This window comes from Hyla sarda, chromosome 6, assembly GCF_029499605.1.
Source record: "Hyla sarda isolate aHylSar1 chromosome 6, aHylSar1.hap1, whole genome shotgun sequence".
In the NCBI taxonomy this organism is placed as follows: domain Eukaryota; kingdom Metazoa; phylum Chordata; class Amphibia; order Anura; family Hylidae; genus Hyla; species Hyla sarda.
The window spans coordinates 36,670,528-36,692,797 of record NC_079194.1 but is presented as its reverse complement, the minus strand read 5'-3'; the positions used below and the strand labels follow the sequence as shown (position 1 = coordinate 36,692,797).

General features: G+C 44.0%; 1 protein-coding gene across 1 annotated transcript; it reads right to left on the bottom strand.

Annotated features, from left to right (window-relative positions):
• Positions 1-843: 843 nt before the first annotated feature.
• On the bottom strand, positions 844-20,443 carry LOC130275483 (coagulation factor XIII B chain-like). The gene is made up of 9 exons (XM_056523519.1): positions 20,199-20,443; positions 18,216-18,392; positions 15,449-15,616; positions 12,978-13,163; positions 8,562-8,747; positions 5,756-5,938; positions 3,767-3,967; positions 2,336-2,527; positions 844-1,153 (listed from the first exon to the last, which is right to left on the bottom strand). Coding segments are annotated over exons 1-9 (1,380 nt in total). The 5' UTR covers positions 20,284-20,443; the 3' UTR covers positions 844-1,151.
• Positions 20,444-22,270: the final 1,827 nt, after the last annotated feature.

The following is a 22,270-nucleotide window of genomic DNA, read 5'->3' as shown; positions in this document are numbered from 1 at the left end:
GTCTCCAAGTTTAATGATTTTATTCACAATTGGCTTTTGAAAGGATTTTATTTGTTTTGGAGACCTTTGAATTAACATAGAATTTACATTTCATGACGTTTTACAAGCAACAAGAATAAACCTAGGAATATACAGTACTAAACCATCATCCTAGTTTGGACGTGTATGTGTACAGTAAAATGTAGTAATTGTTATTCTATTCTTTGCATGTTATATATTGTTTTGAAGGTTTAAGAAGTACTCCAATCCATGTATGTAACTTATTTTGTCTGACATCCCTTGCATGATGTGACTGATTTTTTATTTTTTTTGCTTTAATCGCTGATCTCAGTTGACATAAGCCATGAATAAGGGTTGTTAGACCTGAAATGCGTTGGTGTTTATGCTCAGTTTTATAGAACATTGAAAGCAATAAAGAAGAAGTTGTTAAAGAGGTACTCCCCTGGAAAACTTTTTTTTTTTTAAATCAACTGGTGCTAGAAAGTTAAACATATTTGTAAATTACTTCTATTTAAAAATCTTAATCCTTCTAGTACTTATCAGCTTCCATTTGCTCCACAGGAAGTTCTTTTCTTTTAGAATTTCCTTTCCAGTCTTACCACAGTGCTCTCTGCTGACACCCCTGTCCATTTTAGGAACTGTTTGGAACAGGAGAGGTTTGCTATGGGGATTTGCTCTTACTCTGGACAGTTCCAAAAATGGACAGAGATGTCAGCAGAGAGCACTGTGGTCAGAGAGAAAGGAAATTCAAAAAGAAAAGAGCTTCCTGTGGAGTAAATAGAAGCGGATAAGTACTACGATTTTTAAATAGAAGTAATTTACAAATTTGTTTAACTTTCTGGCACCAGTTGATTTAGAAAAAAAAAAATGATTTCCAGGGGAGTACCCCTTTAACTGTGCACTCCGGTGCTGGACATTTCTTTGCTTGTTACCGCAGTGGACTTTATCCGGAGGTGTTGCTGGAGTGCATGGGTAAAGATTGGAGCTGTTTCTTGTATTCCAGTTGTATCCAAACTCCAAAACTCAAGTAATGATTTCTTTAGTGCTTGGCATTGATACAACTTCTTAATAATCAATATATGGAGTATTTTGATCAGGATATATACAATACAGCTTGAAGAGGGTAACATCTTCTTATCCAGTTTCATTAACTCTGTAAGGCAGAAAAAGAATAAACTTACTAAAAAAAAACACTGATACATTTAGGTTTGGAGCTTTTAATATTGATGTCTATGGTATTAAAGGGGATCTCCAGTGGAAACAAGTGGAAAACAAATGTTTTCAAATGGACTGGTGCCAGAAAGTTGAACAGATTTGTAAATTACTTCTATTTAAAAAAAATCTTAATCCTTCCAGTACTTATCAGCCGCTGTGTACTACAGAGAAAATTGTGAAGTTCTTTCCAGTCTGACCACAGTGCTCTCTGCTGACACCTCTGTCCGTGTCAGGAACTGTCTAGATTAGAAGCAAATCCCCATAGAAAACCTCTCCTGCTCTGGACAGTTCCTGACACGGACAGAGGTGTCAGCAGAGAGCACTGTGGTCAGGCTGGAGAGAACTTCACAAATTTGTCTGTAGTATGTCTGTAGTATACAGCAGCTGATAAGTACTGGAAGGGTTAAGATTTTTAAATAGAAGTAATTTTCAAATCTGTTTAACTTTCTGGCACCAATTGATTTGAAAACATTTTTTCCAGAGTCAGCGGAGATAGTAGCGTAACGGGGTCCGGTTACGGGAAGCTGGGTCTCAACATTAGCGCAGGTGGAATGGCGCCTCCGAGCGCCATTCCACCTGCGCTGATGTTGAGACCCAGCTTCACGTAACCGGACCCCATTACGCTACTATCTCCGTTGAGCGGTGAGTGCATGTACCATGCTTCTTTATTCGTTTATATTGATACTTCATACTTTGTGTATGTGCACCCCGCAGGAGATGTAGAGTTGGTTTGCTGAGACCACGCTGCAATTCAGTACAGGTGAAGTTTGCCTCTTGTGTGCTCTCCCCTTTATACCTATCTCACTGCTGCAATAGATTTGTAAATTACTTCTATTTAAAAATCCTTTATCCCTTCAGTACTTATCAGCCTCTGTATGAGAGCACTGTGATCAGATAGAAAAGAATTCCAAAAATAAATTCAACTTCCTCTGGAGCAAACAGCAGCTAATAAGTACTGGAAGGATTAAGATTTTTAAATAGAAGTTATTTACAAATCTGTTTAACTTTCTGGCACCGGTGGATTTTAAAAAATGTGGTTTTCCACCCAAGTACCCCTTTAAGATTCCAGTGTTTTACTGAGTTCTCTTAACACAATTTTTACGCTTTTATGACTACTTACATATTTCATGGCAAAAAGGGTATAAAATATCTTCTTTAATACAGAGTCCAGTTGTATCAGATGTTGTGGTGTATCCGGCTTTGCACGTAAAATGAATGACCTCTTCATTTTCAAAAAAAACTTTATTCTCATGGTCTGGATGGAGTTCCAAAAAGTTTTCGTCTACTTTCTCTTGGTTTATCCTGCAAGGTTCTACAACACATAGGGGCAAAGATACATTATGAAACTCTGATTGCTTGTTTTTGAAGCATTACTGTCACATAAAAATAACTTTTGGTTGCGGTCCCAGTGGTGGGACCTCTACCGCTAGATACAGTCAGAAGAAGCGCAAAGATATGCACTTCATTCAGTCTGGCTGATTGCAGGAGGTGGGCTTAGGCTGGGTTCACACCACGTTTTGTTAAATACGGCTCCCGTATACGGTTGGGAGGAGGGGGCGGGGCTTAATCGCGGCACCCGCACTCAGCCGTATTCGGGAACCGTATTTAATGTATGTCTATGAGACGACCGGAGTGAACCGCAGCCTCCGGTCGGCTTCGTTTTCGGCCGTATGCGGTTTCCCGACCGCAGGCAAAAACGTGGTCGACCACGTTTTTGCCTGCGGTCGGGAAACCACATACGGCCAAAAACGAAGCCGACCGGAGGCTGCGGTTCACTCCGGTCGGCTCATAGACATGCATTAAATATAGTTCCCGAATACGGCTGAGTGTGGGCACTGCGATTAAGCCCCGCCCCCCTCCTCCCAACCGTATACGGGAGCCATATTTAACAAAACGTGGTGTGAACCCAGCCTTACAGCCAACAGGCAAATAGCAGTGACTTTATAAGAAATTTTACATTTCCCCAATATGCTTTTGTGGTAGAGGGATAGAAGAGAAAAAAGCCATACATACCTAGCCCTGGTCCTCCGCTGGTCCCTTTAACTCTTCGTTTGATTCCGAGACTCACTTAAAGCAGCACCTGCTGGTTTAGCCAATCACTGGCCGAGAACGGACACTGCTGCGGCCTGTGATTGCCTAAGCCGGCAGGTCCTGCTTCAAACGCTCATCTCAGAATAAGACTGAAGAGAGAAGATTGGGGAATGTGGGTGGGGGACCAGGGCTAGGTAAGTATGGCTATTTGTCTATTCCCCCTTCCCCTCTCAGCCACAGCAGCATATTGTTTTTTTTTGTTTGTTTGTTTTTAATGGTCTAAAATACCCCTTTAAAAATATAGTACAGGACACTAAGGGGTTATAAATATTTGTCAATATTGAATTGTAATAGCATATTATGTTGTTTAGTCAATTTTTATTTTCTTATTAAAACAATGGGAAAAAGAGCTTTGCAAGGAGTAGTGACGTCCCGAAGCTATATAAAGCGTACATTTACTGCATACAAATATCCGCATTTCACAGATTTAACTAAACGCTGTAAACAAGGTTATACTTACTTTCCTGCGTACATTTTGGATAGATCATCTTTCCATTTACACATTCCAATGCAGAAGATGGGGATGCACGATAATAGTTGGCTTTACACCGAGTGAGAATACGGTCACCATTGTTATAGACTTTAGTCATGGGTATACTCTTAGATAACACTAAATTATTCTGTGTAATTGTATCTTCTGACAAACGACATGATTTCGAATCTGGAAAAGAAAGTTGCTACAATTAAAGGGGTATTCCAGGGGGGGGGGGAAATGTATATCAACTGGCTCCAGAAAGTTAAACAGATTTGTAAATTACTTCTATTAAAAAATCCTAATCCTTTCAATAATTATCAGCTGCTGAAGTTGAGTTGTTATTTTCTGTCTGGCAACAGTGCTCTCTGCTGACATCTCTGCTTGTCTCGGGAACTGCACAGAGTAAAAGAGGTTTGCTATGGGGATTTGCTTCTAAACTGGGCGGTTCTACAGACTCGTGTCATCAGAGAGCACTTAGACAGAAAAGAACAACTCAACTACATTAGCTCGTAAGTACTGAAAGGATTAAGATTTTTCAATAGAAGTAATTTACAAATCTGTTTAACTTTCTGGAGCCAGTTGATATAGATATATATATATATATATATATATATAAAGTTTTTTCCTGTATAACCCCTTATGGAACTGTAAAATGGCCCCATTGGCTCCCTTCATTCTTAGGGTCAGTGGAGGTCACAGTACTATGATTTTAAAATCTCCCGTACAATAAAAAGAAATAACAGCTGCACTCATCAGTCTGATGAAAACTGTAGAAAAACTTTATTTGTCCTTATGCATCTGTCAAATGGACTTCCCCCAGGGCAAGGAGGCTCGGAGCTATGAGCAGGGGCGTATCACAGAACCCAACTCGAGACTCCAAGGCTGTCTCCCTCCTGCACTGGGTGAAGTCCATTTGTCAGATGCATAAGTACGAATAAAGTTTTTCTACTGTTTTTATCAATCTGGTGAGTGCATGTGGTTTTTCTTTCTAGGACACTTTACCGATCTCCCCGGGGTTCATCTGGTGTCTTACCGCAGTGTAGTGGAGTGCCCATATTTTATAGCATACATGAAAAGACAAAAAGGTACCCGCACTCACCGCGAGGAAACAGCAGAACGACTTCTATGGCATCTCGGACAGATCCAGCTTCAGGCTGATAGCAGGGCGCTCAGAATGGAGGCTTTGCCTCCACTCTGAGCGCCCTGCTATCAGCCTGAAGCCGGATCTGTCCGAGATGCCATAGAAGTCGGTCTACTGTTTCCCCGCGGTGAGTGCAGGTACCTTTTTGACTGTTCATGTATGCTATAGAGTGACTTCGGGTTTCTTGGTTCCCAGCACCTCCGGACCCATAGGCACTAAGACTCTGCCCTGCCACAGTGACAGAACGCTAGCCTCCACAATACATGCTGAGATACAGCAGTGATACCGGGATCGGTCCTTCTCTACAGCAGTGCCCTCTAGCTTGTGTTAGTTAGCAGTGCCCATATTCCAGGATTTACATTTTTCCCTGCTCTATTCCAATGCAGTTACTTAAAAAAAAAACGGACTGTAGGTGGACCTTGAGAGAAAGAAGAAAGTGTTTCACCAACTTGGGTTCCTCCATAAAGTTTTTTGTTTTTTAATGTAGTAATCCGCCCCTAGCATCTTATGCCCTATCCAAAGGATAGGGGATAAGATGTATGATCGCGGGATCTCTGAGCAGCATCCGGCGTTCATTTAGAAGACAAGGTGCGGGCGGCGGGGGTCATGATGTCACAGCCACACCCCTTGTGACGTCATGCCATGCCCCCTCAATGCAAGTCTATGGGAGAGACGTGGCATCGCGACCCACTGTCGCCTGTTCCAAGCGTTCTGAACACAATGTTCCGAACGCTGGGGCAGCGGAGTACCCCTTTAAGTCCCCTGTATTCTGCACATAATGATGCTGCCTCAAACTCCTACTAATTCTAAATGCAATGACATTGTATTCTTACCTGGGATGATGCATTTGGGGTATTGTATTTTACCATCTTTACATGCAGCTGTAAGCGACTGACTTGGAACCATATCGCCAATGCAAAGAAATTCCGCACTTTCTCCTTCTGATATTTTAAGAGCGGCGTTTTGCAGTCTAATACCATTTACTAACATTGCCTCTTTGGATAATATGCAGCCATCTAGAAAGATATAGTAAAGACTTTAACATTTTTATTAAAGGTTCCAAATACAGGGTATATTCAGTACAATGATATGTTTAGTCACATTGTTATACAGTCACTAACACGGGGGGCCGTGGCCTTCATTCTGGACTGAGAGGACATGTGAGCAGGAGCTCTCGCACCCTCTGCCTCTAAGACCCTGAAATACCTATCCTGAGGGTCCGCAACTCACCTGGCCTTGCTGGGGTGAATACATACTGCTGCCTTGCCTGTGGAGGAACGCTCACTTCTGCCGGAGAGTCCTTTGGTCCGGAGCTGGGGGCCGTAGCAGTCGGGAGGCGCCGTGAGCTGAGTAGCGGCTGGTGCTTCTCTGCGGAGGTCTCCTGAGAGGTCATTGGGTCCCGAGGTGCCATGGGGCTGGTGTGCAGGTGTCCGGGAGCTTTGGGCAGATTGCTGGAAGGCTGTGGGGGTGCCACCACTGTTGCCTTCATGGGCGGACCAGATGGTCTCCTAGGAAATTCCCACCGCCGGGACTGAGTGGCGCACGCTGCGCTTGACTTCCTCCCGGCTCTGCTGACTTCCGGCTGCAGGTGCGATGGTGACATCTCTCCGCTGCTGAGGGCTGCACGAGCAATCTTCGGTTGGTCCTCTGGATTGCTGCTGGTGGTGCGGTAGCCCTAACCTCCCGGTTGTGGCCTCAGCTCATCCTCTCCTACTAGGAAGGTGGAACCTACTCTGCTGCGCCTGTCTGCCAGTGTCTTGTGCTGCTGCTGTGCCTCTACCCTGCTCTGGAGCCTTGAACTGTGAATCTGCTGAACTTTGTGGTTCTTCCCTTTGGTGCTGGACTGCTGCCTTATTGATAGTGCTGCCTGTGGGATACCTTCTGGTCTGCTCCCCTTGTCTGCTCTGGTCTCATTACTTATCACTACATTCCCTCTGTGTTGCTATGGGGGGGGGGCTCCCGCAACAAAGCTAAAAAGTCAAATGTTGCTGCAGAGGCGGCCCGGCAGTCCTCTGAAGATGACAACTCCTCTGATGAAGGCTCTCAGCGGTCTGGTGGACCATCCCCCTGGGAATCGTGTACCTACTCCTCTAACATCTAAAGTGTCGGCCCATGCGGCTAAAAGTCTCAATCAATAATCCAGAGACTAGGACCACCCGGGCCGTGCTTCTCCTGACCCATCCCTCCAGCTGTTTGAGGGTCCTGAAACTCCCGATCTATCACAATCTATGACTAAGGCTATACCCTAGCTGAAATGTGTCAAATGTTTACTTTTGCTGCACTTATGTTCTGTACAATTTTATAATGGATTAATAAAGAAGAAAAATTTTATCTGAAGCTGGTGCTGGAAATTCATGTTTTATTTTTAATTTTTTTTATTGACGCTTCATGTCGGAGTGGCACACCGAGGTCCGTGCACCATTTCCCACCCTCGGGTGGGAAATGGTGCACGGACCTTGGAATGCCACTCCGACATGAAGTGTCAATATAAAAGATTGTTTGCTGTTATTTCAATTGTAGAGGTAGATTTGCAGATTTTCCTTCGGACCCATTGAAGTGAATTGTAGCAAAATCTGCTGCAGATTTTCCACAGCAAATACGCTGCAGAAATTCTGCAGGTAATTTGCCCGTGTGAACATACCCTTCGGTGGCAAAACATTGATTCATTACTAATGGTAAAATTAATACAACATTGCTATCACCGCCCAAGCATGGTATAAAGGGAGAAAAAAATGCATCTAATTTATTATCTTTTTTGTCATGTGAGGTTATGTTTACAAACACTGTTTTAGTCCTCATTTTGGTTACTCTTTGCATAAAAAAAAAAAAATATATATATATAGATAGATAGATAGATAGATATTTTTTTAAAGAGAGGAAACATCCCAAAAAAAGACTTTTTAATTATTTTTATATATATATATATATATATATATATATATATATATATATATATATATATATATATAATGGCTTTTTTGGGGTTGTTTCCTCTCTTGGTGCTGGTAAAAGAAAATACTGACTAAAATGAGGCCTAATATCAGGACAAAAACACTGTGTGAACATAGCCTTAGTCTAGAAATTATGAAATGTATTCTCTGCTCACAAAATGTCTTCAAGTATGGCATAAGCTGGCATATATACACCCATCTAGGTCAGAGCTGCACTGTCAACATAAACACCAAGTTGGGATGTGTTCACATGTTTTATATATGTTGCAGATTTTCTGCTGGTAAATTGATGATAAAATCTGCAACAAAAAAATCGTCTGCATTAAATCCGCAGCATATATGGTACACGGGAACATACTCATTAGGAATAATTACTCAAAAAACATTTTTTTGGGGGGATCTATCAAGACCAGCGTGTGACACACTGGGCCAAACCAATCCCGCGCCAGAGCAGGAGTTCGCTGGGTTTATCAAGAGGCTCAATTGTATTAAATTTGGCCACCGGGGGGCAACCACGGCCCCTCTGCAGCAAACCCCACCCCCTCTACCACAAAGCCAACCCAATCGGTTAGTGCAGGGCGTATTTGAAAAAATATTGTGTCCATTTTACGGACAGGACCAAAACCTATGCTATTTTGTCCCCCCCATTTTTCCTGATGATAAGTCCCCCCCACCATAATGTCCTTACCGCTCATACAAACAGGAGGTGAAGACCAGTTTCCATTGATGCAGATCATTTCTTGTAGCCCAGTCATTTTGAAACCTCTGTTACACTTATATTTTACGACACTTCCACTGTGATATTTTGGCTTGATAGTTGCTGGATCCAGTGTCCCAGATGATACAGAGGGAGGATCGTTGCATTCATGTGAACCTTGATCCAAGCAAATAAAGAGATCATTATGGGGGAGATTTATCAAAACCTGTCCAGAGGGAAAGGGGCTTAGTTGCCCATAGCAACCAATCAGATCGCTTCTTTCATTTTTGAAAAGGCCTCTGAAAAATGAAAGAAGCGATCTGATTGGTTGCTATGGGAAACTCAATAACTTTTCCTCTGGACAGGCTTTTATAATGTCTGTTTACAATAGTCTATGGTTTTTGTTCCTGGATATCCAGTATGTAAGTCTATTTCATGGTTACCTCAACCCAGTGTGTCCACAACTGCACACACTTCCCATAATATTACTAAAGAAAATGACATTTCACACCAATGAAAAAACCTTACCCCACTACTTTATCATATTTCTGTTTAAATTATCTTTTTCTTTATTTTTGCAACTAGCCATATAATGAAAATCTTGACATTTACTGTTTTCTGCCGCTCATGTCTCAGCTTTGCTGTGTAGATTGAGACAGAGTCAGCAAGATAGTTGGATATTTAGGGTACGTTCACACGAGCAGATCCCCAGCGCATAGTACGCTGTGGATCTGCCGCTGAAGGACCGCTGTATGCTGCCTTTACAGGTGCCTGCTCGGAGCGGCAATCCGCCGCTATGAGCAGACATACTGCGATGTGTGAGTTGCCGTGCGCATGCGCAGTATACTCGCACATTGCGGCAGTTTCTCGGTCTAGTTCATAGAGCAGGGGGAGTGGCCGCAATGTGTGTGAGTACACCGCGCATGCGCAGCGACTCGAACATCGCTTCACTGTGTCTGCTTGTAGCGGTGTACTGCTGCTCCGAGCAGGCACCTGTAAAGGCAGCATACAGCAGTCCTTCAGCAGCGGTTCCGCTGCGTAATACGCGCTGGGGATCCGCTCGTGTGAACATACCCTAAAAGGAATGTGTTATCAGAAAATTACCTATTGCTTAATAGGGACCTCCGGTGGAAAGCAAGTGGGAAAAAAATAATTTTCAAATCAACTGGTGCCTGAAAGTTAAACTTTCCTATACTTATCAGCTGCTGTATGATCCACCAGAAGTTGTGTAGTTCTTTCCAGTCTGACCACAGTGCTCTATGCTGACACCTCTGTCCGTGTCAGGAACTGTCCAGAGCAGGAGAGGTTTGCTATGAGGATTTGTTTCTACTCTAGACAGTTCCTGACACGGACAGAGGTGTCAGCAGAGAGCACTGTCGTCAGACTGGAAAGTACACAACTTCCTCTGGAGCATACAGACGCTAAGTACTGGAAGGGATAAGATTTTTAAATAGAAGTCATTTGCAAATCTGTATAACTTTATTGCACCAGTTGATTTGAAAACTTTTTTTCCTACTGAAATACCCCTTCAAATCAAGTTCTTATGGTAAACTTATTTTTTTAAGAATTTTTGGTAATGTTTTTGTTTCTATTTTTTTTATTCTTTTTTTATCTATATTATAAAATAATCCTGAAATGTTGCAGTTTTCGGCTTTGGCCACTAGGCCTTAAAACTAAGCTAGATAAGGAAGAATACTAAGGGCCCAATTACACAGAGCCATTATTAGCCAAATAGGCAATAGGACCAACAAATTCTGATTCGTTGACTGACCACTTCATTCTGACTTGCTAAACAAAATCATAATTTGTCAGCGCCACATCCCCCCCAAGTAATAGGGAGCATTCGGCTGACAAACAAATGATGCAAAGGGCCCGCACGACCAACACAGAGATTGTTCATGTGTCCCTCCCCGCATGATAGTTAAAGGGATACTCCTGTGGAAAACTTTTTTATTTTTAAATCAACTGGTACCAGAAAGTTAAACAGATTTGTAAATCACTTCTATTAAAAAAAAATCTTAATCCTTCCAGTACTTTTTAGGGACTGTATACTAAAGAGAAATCCAAAAAAGAAATGCATTTCCTCTGATGTCATGACCACAGTTCTCTCTGCTGACCTCTGCTGTCCATTTTAGGAACGGTCCAGACAAGCATATGTTTGCTATGGGGATTTTCTTCTGCTCTGTTCCTAAAATGGACAGCAGAGGTCAGCAGAGAGCACTGTGGTCATGACATCAGAGGAAATGCATTTCTTTTTTTGGATTTTTCTTTAGTATACAGCCCCTAAAAAGTACTGGAAGGATTAAGATTTTTTAATAGAAGTGATTTACAAATCTGTTTAACTTTCTGGCATCGGTTGATAAAAAAAAAAAAAAAAAGTTTTCCACGGGAGTACCCCTTTAAGACTTATAAAAAGCACTTTAAATGAGTGCCAATCTATGAGATCAGCTCTTGTTTACAGCTTGAGTCAGGTCATGTAATGAGGCACTAAAGCTATACAGTGGTCCCTCAAGTTACAATATTAATTGGTTCCAGGATGACCATTGTATGTAGAATCCATTGTATGTTGAGACCAGAACTCTATGGAAACCTGGTAATTGGTTCTAAAGCCACCAAAATGTCATCCAAAAATAGGAAAAAGTGAGGATTAAAGATAAATAAGTAGATAACTAATATAGATAAAGCAAATCGTTACATATAAAAGTAATAAAGATCTGCTGGGGGCTGTAAATCAATATCTATTTCAGTGTTTCCCAACCAGGGTGCCTCCAGCTGTTGCAAAACTACAACTCCCAGCATGCCCGGACAGCCAAAGGCTGTCCGGGCATGCTGGGAGTTGTAGTTTTGCAACAGCTGGAGGTAACCTCTTTGGGAAACACTGGTCTATGTAGAGGACAGGAAAAAAGGAAAAAAAGGAAAATGGAGCCGCCCTCACCTGATGCCCAAAGGAGCAGCTAACCCTGGTACAGGTAAAGAGTACAGAACATGTAGTACCTCCCTGTACTGTAGGGGGCGCTACCAGACACCAGTCAGTGCATGCACTTTAGGAATACACAGGTTTTACCAGTGAAATATCCGTTCTGATTGGTCGGTTCTTCCAGCCATTGACACGTTTCGCAGATTCCATAGCATTGTATGTTGAGTCTGGTTTCAAGTTACAATGGTCCAGAAAAGACCATTGTATGTTGAAACTATTGTATGTTGAGGCCATTGTAAGTTGAGGGATCACTGTATAAATACAGCTTTGTATACATCCTCCCTACCACTCCCCCAATCTCTGGGGTAGGGGCTGTATTTCCTTTTTTCTTTGTAATTGTAATAACCTATTGACATTTCTCTGACAAATAATGTCCATTTATGGTATTTTAGCTTCATTGGCCACTGTCATTTGGAAAAACTTTTGACATGTTCTGGTGGCGTCAAAAGTTTGGAGTGTTCAGACCTCTGCCGATTAGAAGAACGAGGCAGGAGCAGTTTGCGCTCAGTTTTTCATGTGATTGAGACCCACTCACAATGTAAGTCTATGGAGCAGGGAGAGGAGTGTGCTGCAGGGTAGAATTCTCTCTGCTTGTTCTCCTGATTGGTGAAGGGCTGAACACTCCACCTCTCCCCCATCCCCCTCCACCTGGTGATCCAAACTTTTCACATGTAGCTAGGACATGTCAAAAGTTTTTCCAAATGACGGGTACTCTTTAAATAAGTTACAAGCATTTTGCTGTACTGCCTACGCAGCAGACCCAAGGGTGGTCAACATAAAATATTAACGCCTTAAAAAAAATATTTATATATGCTAAATCCAATAAATGAAACAGATTTTAAAGGGGTACTCCGGCGCTAAGACATCTTATCCCCTATCCAAAGGATAAGGGATAAGATGCCAGATCACGGGGGTCCCGCCGCTGGGGACCCCCGGGATCTTGCACGCAGCACCCCGTTATAATCAGTCCCCGGAGAACGTTCGCTCCGGGTCTGATTACTGGCGATCACAGGGGCCGGAGCATTGTGTCGTTGTGGCCCCGCACCCATGTGACATCACGCTCTGCCCCCTGAATGCAAAATTGTGTGAGGGGGCGTGACATTTCATTCAGGGGGCGGAGCGTGATGTCAAACAGGGGCAGGGACGTGATGTCACAATGCTCCGGCCCCCGTGATCGCCAGTAATCAGACCCAGAGCGAATGTACTCTGGGGACTGATTCTAAGGGGGTGCTGCGTGCAAGATCACGGGGGTCTCCAGCGGTAGGACACCCGCGATCAGGCATCTTATCCCCTATCCTTTGGATAGTGGATAAGATGTCTTAGTGCCAGAGTACCCATTTAAAATCACTAAATATCTATGACATGAGAGAATGTCAAACCGTAAACCATACACTTGATGTCATTTAAAAAAATATAATCTCAGGACTTACGAACACATTGAGGTGGCGACGTCCATTGTCCATTTTTACAAGTTATTGTTTGAGCACCATAAAGTTGGAAACCAGGTTTGCATCTTAGAGCTTCTTTATCTCCATTCAAATAATCACTTTTCAGCTTAATTTCATGTATATTCATCGGCTGCGGAGGAGGTGGACACTTAGTCCTTTCACCAGAGGCTAGAACAAAATGGTGAAGAAAGGAGCAGTGACATATGATAGTAAAATCCATGGGAATAACGCACAGGAGAGTCCTCTAAATAAGGCTGGTGTTCACACGTGATGTGTTTTCCATTGTCCTGTTCCGTAAATGGAAGTGGCAGATCCATTACACGCCAGACAAAAAGAGCTCTTGATGGACCGCATTGACTATATTGTGGCCCATCGGGTTTTCGGCATGATATTCAACCCTTCACCGAGCAAAGTCTACTATTGTCTATTATATGTCTACTATTATTGGGGACCCTCCAACAAAAATGCCAAAATGAGCCTCCAACACACCTGTTAACCCAATCTAAGAGCATTCATATTTGCACAATCTTTTTATCACCCCTTTTAGGACCAAATGCGAACCCCATTTACACCTCCTTGTCATCTCAAAGGTATTGCGCCAACATCAAGTGGCCAATGGTTACTGCATGCGGGCATGGTATGGCCCATATGCAATGATCGTAATACTTCCTAGATGACAAGGTAGCAGAAATGGTGCGAAGGGGTGAGGAAAGGTATTGCTTATCCTCCTACCAGATAATCCTTAAAATTGGGATTTTCAAGTGTGTTGGTGCCTATGATGGCAAAATAAACTAAAAACATCATTGGAATCAGGGCACCAGGGGCTTTTAAACTTAAAAACAACTTGATTTTTTTATACTAACCACAAGTTCAACATTATATAACTCTACTGTTGGTGAACACTCAATGCAAAAAAGATGTAGAAGACCAGTCTTTGTGCCTTTATAATATTTATATTTGCTATGAGCACCCCCTAGTGGAAACTGAGAGAGTTTGTTTGTTTTTATTTTTTATTTTACTTAAAATGTTTCCCCAAACTGCTAAAGGGAGTAGGGAGAATAGTAATGATAGGATTTAGTGTCTAAATAGAAAATTTTATGAAGGTTGTTCTGACATTGAACCCCATGTATACAGTCCACAGCTTAATTCTTAAAGGGGTACTCTGGTTATGTAAAACATATCCTCTAACCACAGGATAGGGCATAAGTGTCTGATAGGAGGGAATCTGACCACTGGGACCCCTGCCATTTCCAGAACAGGGTTCCACTCTTAAAGGAAAACTGTCAGCCTGTTCACCCACACTAAACCCAATACACTGGGTTATCGTGTGGGTGAACAGGAGTAGAACAAGGGGTCACTTACTTAAATATGTCCCCCAGAAGATCTTCTACCAAATTCAGTGAATCGCGCACAGGGGGCAGGGGTCCATCTACTCAATTTACATATTCATTGTCTGTGACTCCGCTTTACTAGGATATAGGGGGGGCTCCGCCCACTCAATTTACACATTCATTGTCTGTGACTCCACTTCACTAGGATGTGGAGTCACAGACAATGAATATGTAAATTGAGTGGGCGGAGCCCCGTCTCCGGTGCGCAATTCACTGAGTTTAGCAGAGGATCTTCTGGGGGACATATCTCAGGACTTACTGGACATATTTAAGTGAGTGACCGCTCGTTGGACTTCTGTTCACCAACACTATAACCCAATGTATTTGGTTTAGTGTAGGTGAACAGGCTGACAGTTTTCCTTTAATTTAGAGACAAACTGGTCTCAGGAGGGACGTCCTGCGCCACCAGTCACCGGCCCCAGTGATGTCCTGCCTCAGGCGGTTATTGGGGGAGCAGGCCACCACTCCTGAGACCAGTTCATCTCGAGCACTCTGAGGTGAGCTTTGATCTGGAGATCTAGGGGATAAGTTTTACATAACCAGAGTACCCCTTCAAAGGAGAACTCTGGCAAAAGTAAACGTATCTACTATCCACAATATAGTGAATATGTAGCTGATTGTTTGAGTTCTGACCGCTGGGATTCCCGCGATCTCTGGGGTGGGACCCCGATTTTCCTATTGAGGAGCGCATGCCGTCTACTGGTAGACGGCACGCCCTCCATTCATGAGAGTGCCAGTGATTCTCGAGAGCTGTACTCAGGCCTTTCGGGTCCCGTCCCAGGTCCCGTCCCAGTGATCGCAGGTGGACCCACTGCTCGGAGCCCCCATCCCCGCCCCCCCCCCCCCCCCCACCCCCAATATGCTGTTCATCCCCTCTTCTGTGGAAAAGGGATACTTTTATTTTTTTTGCCATATTTCTCCTTAAACCACATCTCTTCTTTGTACATTTATAGTGTTAACACTATATGTAAGCACAATATTCATCCAGATGCATCATATCAGGTACGTTTCATCTCTTGCCAAGAACATGTTGACATATGACAGGGAATATTTAAAATTTACCTTGACAAGTAGGTAACGGTGGATCCCACCCATAGTAGTAACACTGGCTGATAGCCGATCCTTTCAATGTAAATCCCTCATTACATGAAAACTTTGCCACCGGCCCATCGGAGTAAACCAATTGTAATTGATCTGAACCTGTTTTAGGTTGGAAAGAGCAGACGATTCCTTAAGGAATAAACAAAATAGGCGTAAGTGTAAATCTTATATTTTCAGGACGCCCTTTTTAAAACTTTGTTTTAAAGGGGTACTCTGGGGAAAAACTATTTTTTTAAATCAACTGGTGCCAGAACGTTAAAGTGTACCTGCCGTCAACAAAAACTTTTTATATAATGTAGATAATACTATTATATGTATATTTGTAATATACATTGGTTAAAAATTGTGTTTATTTTTGGGTGAAAAAATGCTGTCCCTGCAGCTATTGTCTGTGTGTCTCTATGAGGAGTCCGAATACAGGAAGTGAGGGCGGGACAAGCAGGACTCTGTACACTGAGGACAAGCAGGGCTCTGTGCAGTGAGGACAAGCAGGGCTCTGTACACTGAGGACAAGCAGGGCTCTGTACACTGAGGACAAGCAGGGCTCTGTACACTGACAAGCGGGGCTCTGTACACTGAGGACAAGCAGGGCTCTGTACACTGAGGACAAGCAGGGCTCTGTACACTGAGGAGAAGCAGGGCTCTGTACACTGAGAACAAGCAGGTCTCTGTACACTGAGGACAAGCAGGGCTCTGTACACTGAGGACAAGCAGGGCTCTGTACACTGAGGAGAAGCAGGGCTCTGTGCACTGAGGAGAAGCAGGGCTCTGTACACTGAGGACAAGCAGGGCTCTGTACACTGAGGACAAGCAGGGCTCTGTACACTGAGGACAAGCAGGGCTCTGTACACTGAGGACAAGCAGGGCTCTGTACACTGAGGACAAGCAGGGCTCTGTGCAGTGAGGCTCTGTGACATGCTATGGGCTAATACATTAGGATGATTGACAAGTCAGGAGTCTGCACAGAGCCCTGCTTGCCCTGACCTCACTTCCTGTATTTGGACTCCTCATAGAGACACACAGACAATAGCTGCAGGGACAGCATTTTTTCACCCAAAAATAAATACAATTTTTAACCAATGTATATTATAAATATACATATAATGGTTTTATCTACATTATATAAAACGTTTTTGTTGACGACAGGTACACTTTAAACAGATTTGTAAATTACTTCTATTAAAAATCTTTATCTTTCCAGTACTTATCAGCTGCTGTATGCTCCAGGGGGAGTTATGTAGTTCTTTTCTGTCTGAACACAGTGCTCTCTGCTGCCACCTCTGTCCATGTCAAAAAATGTCCAGAGCAGGAGCAATTTCCCATAGCAAACCTCTCCTGCTCTGGACAGTTCCTGCCATGGACAGAGGTGTCAGCAGAGAGCACTGTGGTCAGACAAAAGGAAATTCAAAAAGAAAAGAACTTTCTCTGTAGTGTACAGCAGCTGATAAGTACTGGAAGGGTTAAGAATTTTAAATAAAGGTAATTTACAAATCTGTCTAACTTTCTGGCATCAGTTAATTAAAAAAATGTTTTTCACCGGAATACCCCTGTAAATATATATATATAGATGCAAATCAAAAAATGTTGCAGTATCTTGTAATACCTTTTTTATTGGACTAATTTGTAGAGAAGCTTTCGGGATTCCTCCCTTTATCAACCTGTGTCTTCTGCATGTGAGCTTAGATTTGCTTAAAATGCTGTTAGTCCAATAAAAAAGGTATTACAAGATACTGCAACATTTTATGATTTGCATCTGCATCACTGGACTAATACGGCTACTCAAATTTACTACATACAGTGGTCCCTCAACATACGATGGTAATCCGTTCCAAATGGACCATCGTTTGTTGAGGGATCCGTGCAATGTAAAGTATAGAACAGTGGTCTACAACCTGCGGACCTCCAGATGTTGCAAAACTACAACACCCAGTATGCCCGGACAGCCGCTGGCTGTCCGGGCATGCTGGGAGTTGTAGTTTTGCAACATCTGGAGGTCCGCAGGTTGTAGACCACTGTTAGAGGAAGTTGTACTCACCTGTCCCCGCCGCTCCGGACCATCACTGCTCGACATCGCTGCCCGGGATGTCGCCGTCCATCGCTGTCGCCGCGTCCCCGGGGTGTTCCTGACGCTTCGGCAAGGCCTCTGCTTCCCCGGCATCCTCGCTCTCCGTCGCCGCCATCACGTCGTTAGGCACGCCGCTCCGATTGGATGACGGGACGGCGTGCGCAGCAACGTGATGACGATGATGGAGAGCGCCGACGATGGAGGGGATCTCGAAGAGGACCCGCCAGAGCCCCGAGGACAGGTAAGTGATCGTCAGCTGACCACATGGGGCACCGTAAACAGCTATCCGGTGGCAGCTGAAGCAGTCTGCGCTGCCGGATAGCCGTTTATGCGATGGCCCCGACATACAAAAGCATCGTATGTTGATGCTGCCTTCAACATGTGATGACCTCTGAGAGTATGTTGAAATGGTCGGGGGGTCACTGTATATATATATATATATATATATATATATATACCTCATAATTCTTTATTATTATTAGTCAATAACAGTGGTCTCCAAACGGTTCCTCTCCAGCTGTTGCAAAACTTTAACTCCCAGCATGCATGGGAGTTGTAGTTTTAAGACATCTTTAGTACTTTCACATCAGCCAGAGACACAGGACACAGGACCCCAGTTTTTAGACCACTGGATAACACTATAAGCCTGTACATATACACTACCGGAACACTGAGGCACTGTTGACCATCCAGGGGACAGGCATCGGACATTTTCCACAATATTCCTCTGTGCTGTCATGTAGCCTTCCTCACAATAATATTGGAGCCATTCTCCGACTTCAAAGATAATCTTATTTGGCATATGGCGTCCATTCTTCAGAAGCGGTGCTTTACAAGTACCTACGATGAATACTATAGCATTACTTCCTATGTGTTAGGGAGGGTATGAACATCTAAAATCATGACACAGTAATAAAATAATGTGGGCACTGATATAATAAAAAGATAAGTAAAGTAATGATAGGATACCATCGGTTCTGCATAACTGAGAGACAGAAAATAAATGTTAATAAAGGAGGAAAAAAAATATCTGATGTCAGAAAGTTATACAGATTTGTAAATTACTTCTATGCAAAAGTCCTTCCAGTACTAATGCGCTTCTGTTTGCTCCAGAGAAAGTTGTGTAGTTCTTTCCAGTTTGACCACAGTGCTCTCTGCTGACACCCCTGTTCGTGTCAGGAACTGTCCAGACCAGGAGAGGTTTGCTATGGGGATTCGCTCCTACTCTGGACAGTTCCTGACATGGACAGAGATGGCAGCAGAGAGCACTGTTGTAAGACTGGAAAGAACTACACAACTTTCTCTGGAGCATACAGCAGCTGATAAGTACTGGAAGGATTAAGATTTTTAAATAGAAGTAATTTACAATGCTGTGGGATTTATTCAAATGATAAAAAGTGGCTATACATGGACAGATGGTATGGCAGGGCAGTGGATCACGGGGAGCCCCGTCAGCAGCGACAGTGCCGTTCCTCAGGCCCGGAATTGACTTTATAGTAACATACAGGAGGAGATTGTTGATCATTGTGTGTTTAGCTGCACATATTTTTTTAGTTAACTCACCAGGCTCAACTTATGTGTATTAAGCCGTTAAGGACACAGGGCGTACCTGTACGCCCTGAGTCTCCTCCCTTTCTATAGCGGGTTGGGACCGGCCTCTGCTAGAGGCCAGGACCCATGGCTAATAGCGAGCGGCACAGATCGTGGTGCCGCGCGCTATTAACCCTTTAGACGCGGCATTCAAAGTTGATCGCCGCATCTAAAGTGAAAGTATACTTCCCTCAGCTAGCTCAGTGGCTGTTTGGGACCGCCGCAGCGAAATCACGGTGTCCGGAACCGCTGGAGGACACATGGAGGATCCTCCTGTGTGTCCAATCACCGAATGACTGCTCAGTGCCCGAGATATCATTGATCAATGTTATCCTATGGGATAACAATGATCAATGTAAAAGATCAGTGTGCAGTGTTATAGCCCCCTATGGGAGCTATAACATTTCATAAAAAAGGGGGGGAAAAAGTTAATAAAGATCATTTAACCCCTTCCCTAATAAAAGTTTGATTCACCCCTTTTCCCATAAAAAAAAACTGTGTAAATAAAAATAAACATATGTGGTATCGCCGCATGCGGAAGTGTCTGAATTATAAAAATATATTGCTAATTGAACCTCACTGTCAATGGCGTACGTGCAAAAAAATTCAAAATTCCAAAATAGTGAATTTTTGGTCACTTTTTATATAATAAAAAAAATGAATATAAAGCGATCAAAAAGTCAGATCAATACAAAAATGGTACCACTAAAAATGTCAGATCATGGCACAAAAAATGAGCCCCTATATTGGCCCGTACCTGGAAAAATAAAAAAGTTAGAGGGGACAGAACATGACAATTTTAAACATATAAATTTTATAAACCTGCCTAAATAAGTAGGGTATCATTTTAATCGTATGGACCTACAGAATAAACAGAATGTGTCATTTTTACCGGTAAATATACTGCGTAGAAACAGAAGCCCCCAAAAGTTACAAAATTTTGTTTTTTCTTCATTTTTGTCGGTAAGGAGGAAAAACCGAAAGTGCAAAAACGGAAAAACCCCGGGTCCTTAAGGGGTTAATTTTCTAATTGTCTATAAATAAAATGCGCTTTACCTGCTTTTTGGTCTTGCTGTGGGGATGTTCCTTGGCATGTTCTAATAACAGAGATCAGGAGAATGAAATACTCCAGGGAGATCATTCTGCGTCCAGCACATAAGTGAAACTGACAGAACAGTTTGAGGAGATGCGACGTCTCCTTTCCTGTTTATTGTTTCCTGTTCTGATTTATTTTGACATTTTAAAAATTCCGTCTTCTGTGGCCTTTTGGCCTCCATCACCATGGAGAAGAGATCTGTTTTTGGTATATGTAGATTCAGCCATACTAGAATGCTGACTGTGTAATAGGAGAAAAAGAATGAAAATAAATATGGAAAAGAAAACGTTTTTTTTATTTTTTCATTTGCTACCTAAATGGGTTTATCCCAAGATTAAGAACATTCCCTGTCCACAAGATAGAGGATGATCAGCTGATCAGTGCGGGTCAGACTGCTGAAATTGCATCGGTCACAGGAACAGAGCGGTAGTGAATGGATCGGTAGAGAATGGATTGTTAGTGAATCGATCGGTAGTGAATGGATCGGTAGTGAATGGAGCGGTAGTGAATGGATCGGTAGTGAATGGATCGGTAGTGAATGGATCGGTAGTGAATGGAGCGGTAGTGAATGGATCGGTAGTGAATGGAGCAGTAGTGAATGGATCGGTAGTGATTGGAGCGGTAGTGAATGGAGCGGTAGTGAACAGAGGGGTAGTGTACTTACTTGACTGCTGTTCCTTCTCTCTATGGGGCTTCCAAACATTGCCAAGTGTTCTGAAGTCCCATAGAGAGTGAATGGAATAGTGGCCGAACATGCTCGCTGCTGCTCCATTCACTTGGGTGACAAGGGCCTTCTTTTTTCGTGATCAGTGGGGGTCATGTCGTTCTGATCAGCGGGTCTGACCGGGGCGCTGCAGAGAGAGAAACGCCGCGAGCGCTCCGGGGAGGAGCAGGGACCCGGAGTGCTCGCAGCGTTTCTCTCTCTGCAGCGCCCCGCTCAGACCCGCTGAACGGGAGCGCTGCACTGACACTACCGGCGGGGATGCGATTCGCATAGCGGGACGCGCCCGCTCGCGAATCGCATCCCAAGTCACTCACCTGTCCCAGCCCCCGGCTGTCATGTCCTGGCGCACGCGGCTCCGCTTCTTAGGGCGCACGCGCGCCAGCTCTCTAAGATTTATAGGGCCAGTGCACCAATGATTGGTGCCTGGCCCAATCAGCCTAATTAGCTTCCACCTGCTCCCTGGCTATATTACCTCACTTCCCCTGCACTTCCTTGCCGGATCTTGTTGCCTTGTGCCAGTGAAAGCGTTTAGTGTTGTCCAAAGCCTGTGTTCCAGACCATCTGCTATTCCATTTGACTACGAACCTTGCCGCCTGCCCCGACCTTCTGCTACGCCTGACCTTGCCTCTGCCTAGTCCTTCTGCCCCACGCCTTCTCAGCAGTCAGCGAGGTTGAGCCGTTGCCGGTGGATACGACCTGGTTGCTACCGCCGCAGCAAGACCATCCCGCTTTGCGGCGGGCTCTGGTGAATACCAGTAGCATCTTAGAACCGGTCCACCGACACGGTCCACGCCAATCCCTCGCTGACACAGAGGATCCACATCCAGTTAGCCGAATCGTGACAGTAGATCCTGCCATGGATCCCACTGAGGTGCCGCTGCCGAGTCTCGCTGACCTATCCACGGTGGTCGCTCAGCAATCGCAGCAAATTGCCCAACAAGGACAGCAGCTGTCGCAGTTGACCGCCACGTTACAGCAACTTCTGCCACTGCTACAGCAGCAACCATCTCCTCCGCCAGCTCCTGCACCTCCTCCGCAGCGACTGGCCGCTTCCGCTTGTCCCTGCCGGACAAATTTGATGGGGACTCTAGACTCTGCCGTGGCTTTCTGTCTCAATGTTCCCTACATATGGAGATGTTGTCGGACCAATTTCCCACAGAACGGTCTAAGGTGGCGTTCATAGTGAGCCACAGTCCAGTCCTTCTTCGCTGAAGTCCGTAGTGTCTTCGAGGAACCAGCCCGAGCTTCTTCTGCCGAGACTGCCCTGCTGAACCTGGTCCAGGGTAATTCTTCAGTAGGTGAGCTCTG

What these genes read in the sequence shown, in the direction of transcription:
- LOC130275483 (XM_056523519.1), bottom strand. Translation starts at nt 20,283, where the DNA reads ATGATCTCCCTGGAGTATTTCATTCTCCTGATCTCTGTTATTAGAACA. An exon ending in ACAGCAAGACCAAAAAGCAG is followed by an intron (nt 18,393 to 20,198) that starts GTAAAGCGCATT and finishes TATTCATCGTAG; the next exon opens with GTACTTGTAAAGCACCGCTT. An exon ending in ACCGTTACCTACTTGTCAAG is followed by an intron (nt 13,164 to 15,448) that starts GTAAATTTTAAA and finishes ATTTTGTTCTAG; the next exon opens with CCTCTGGTGAAAGGACTAAG.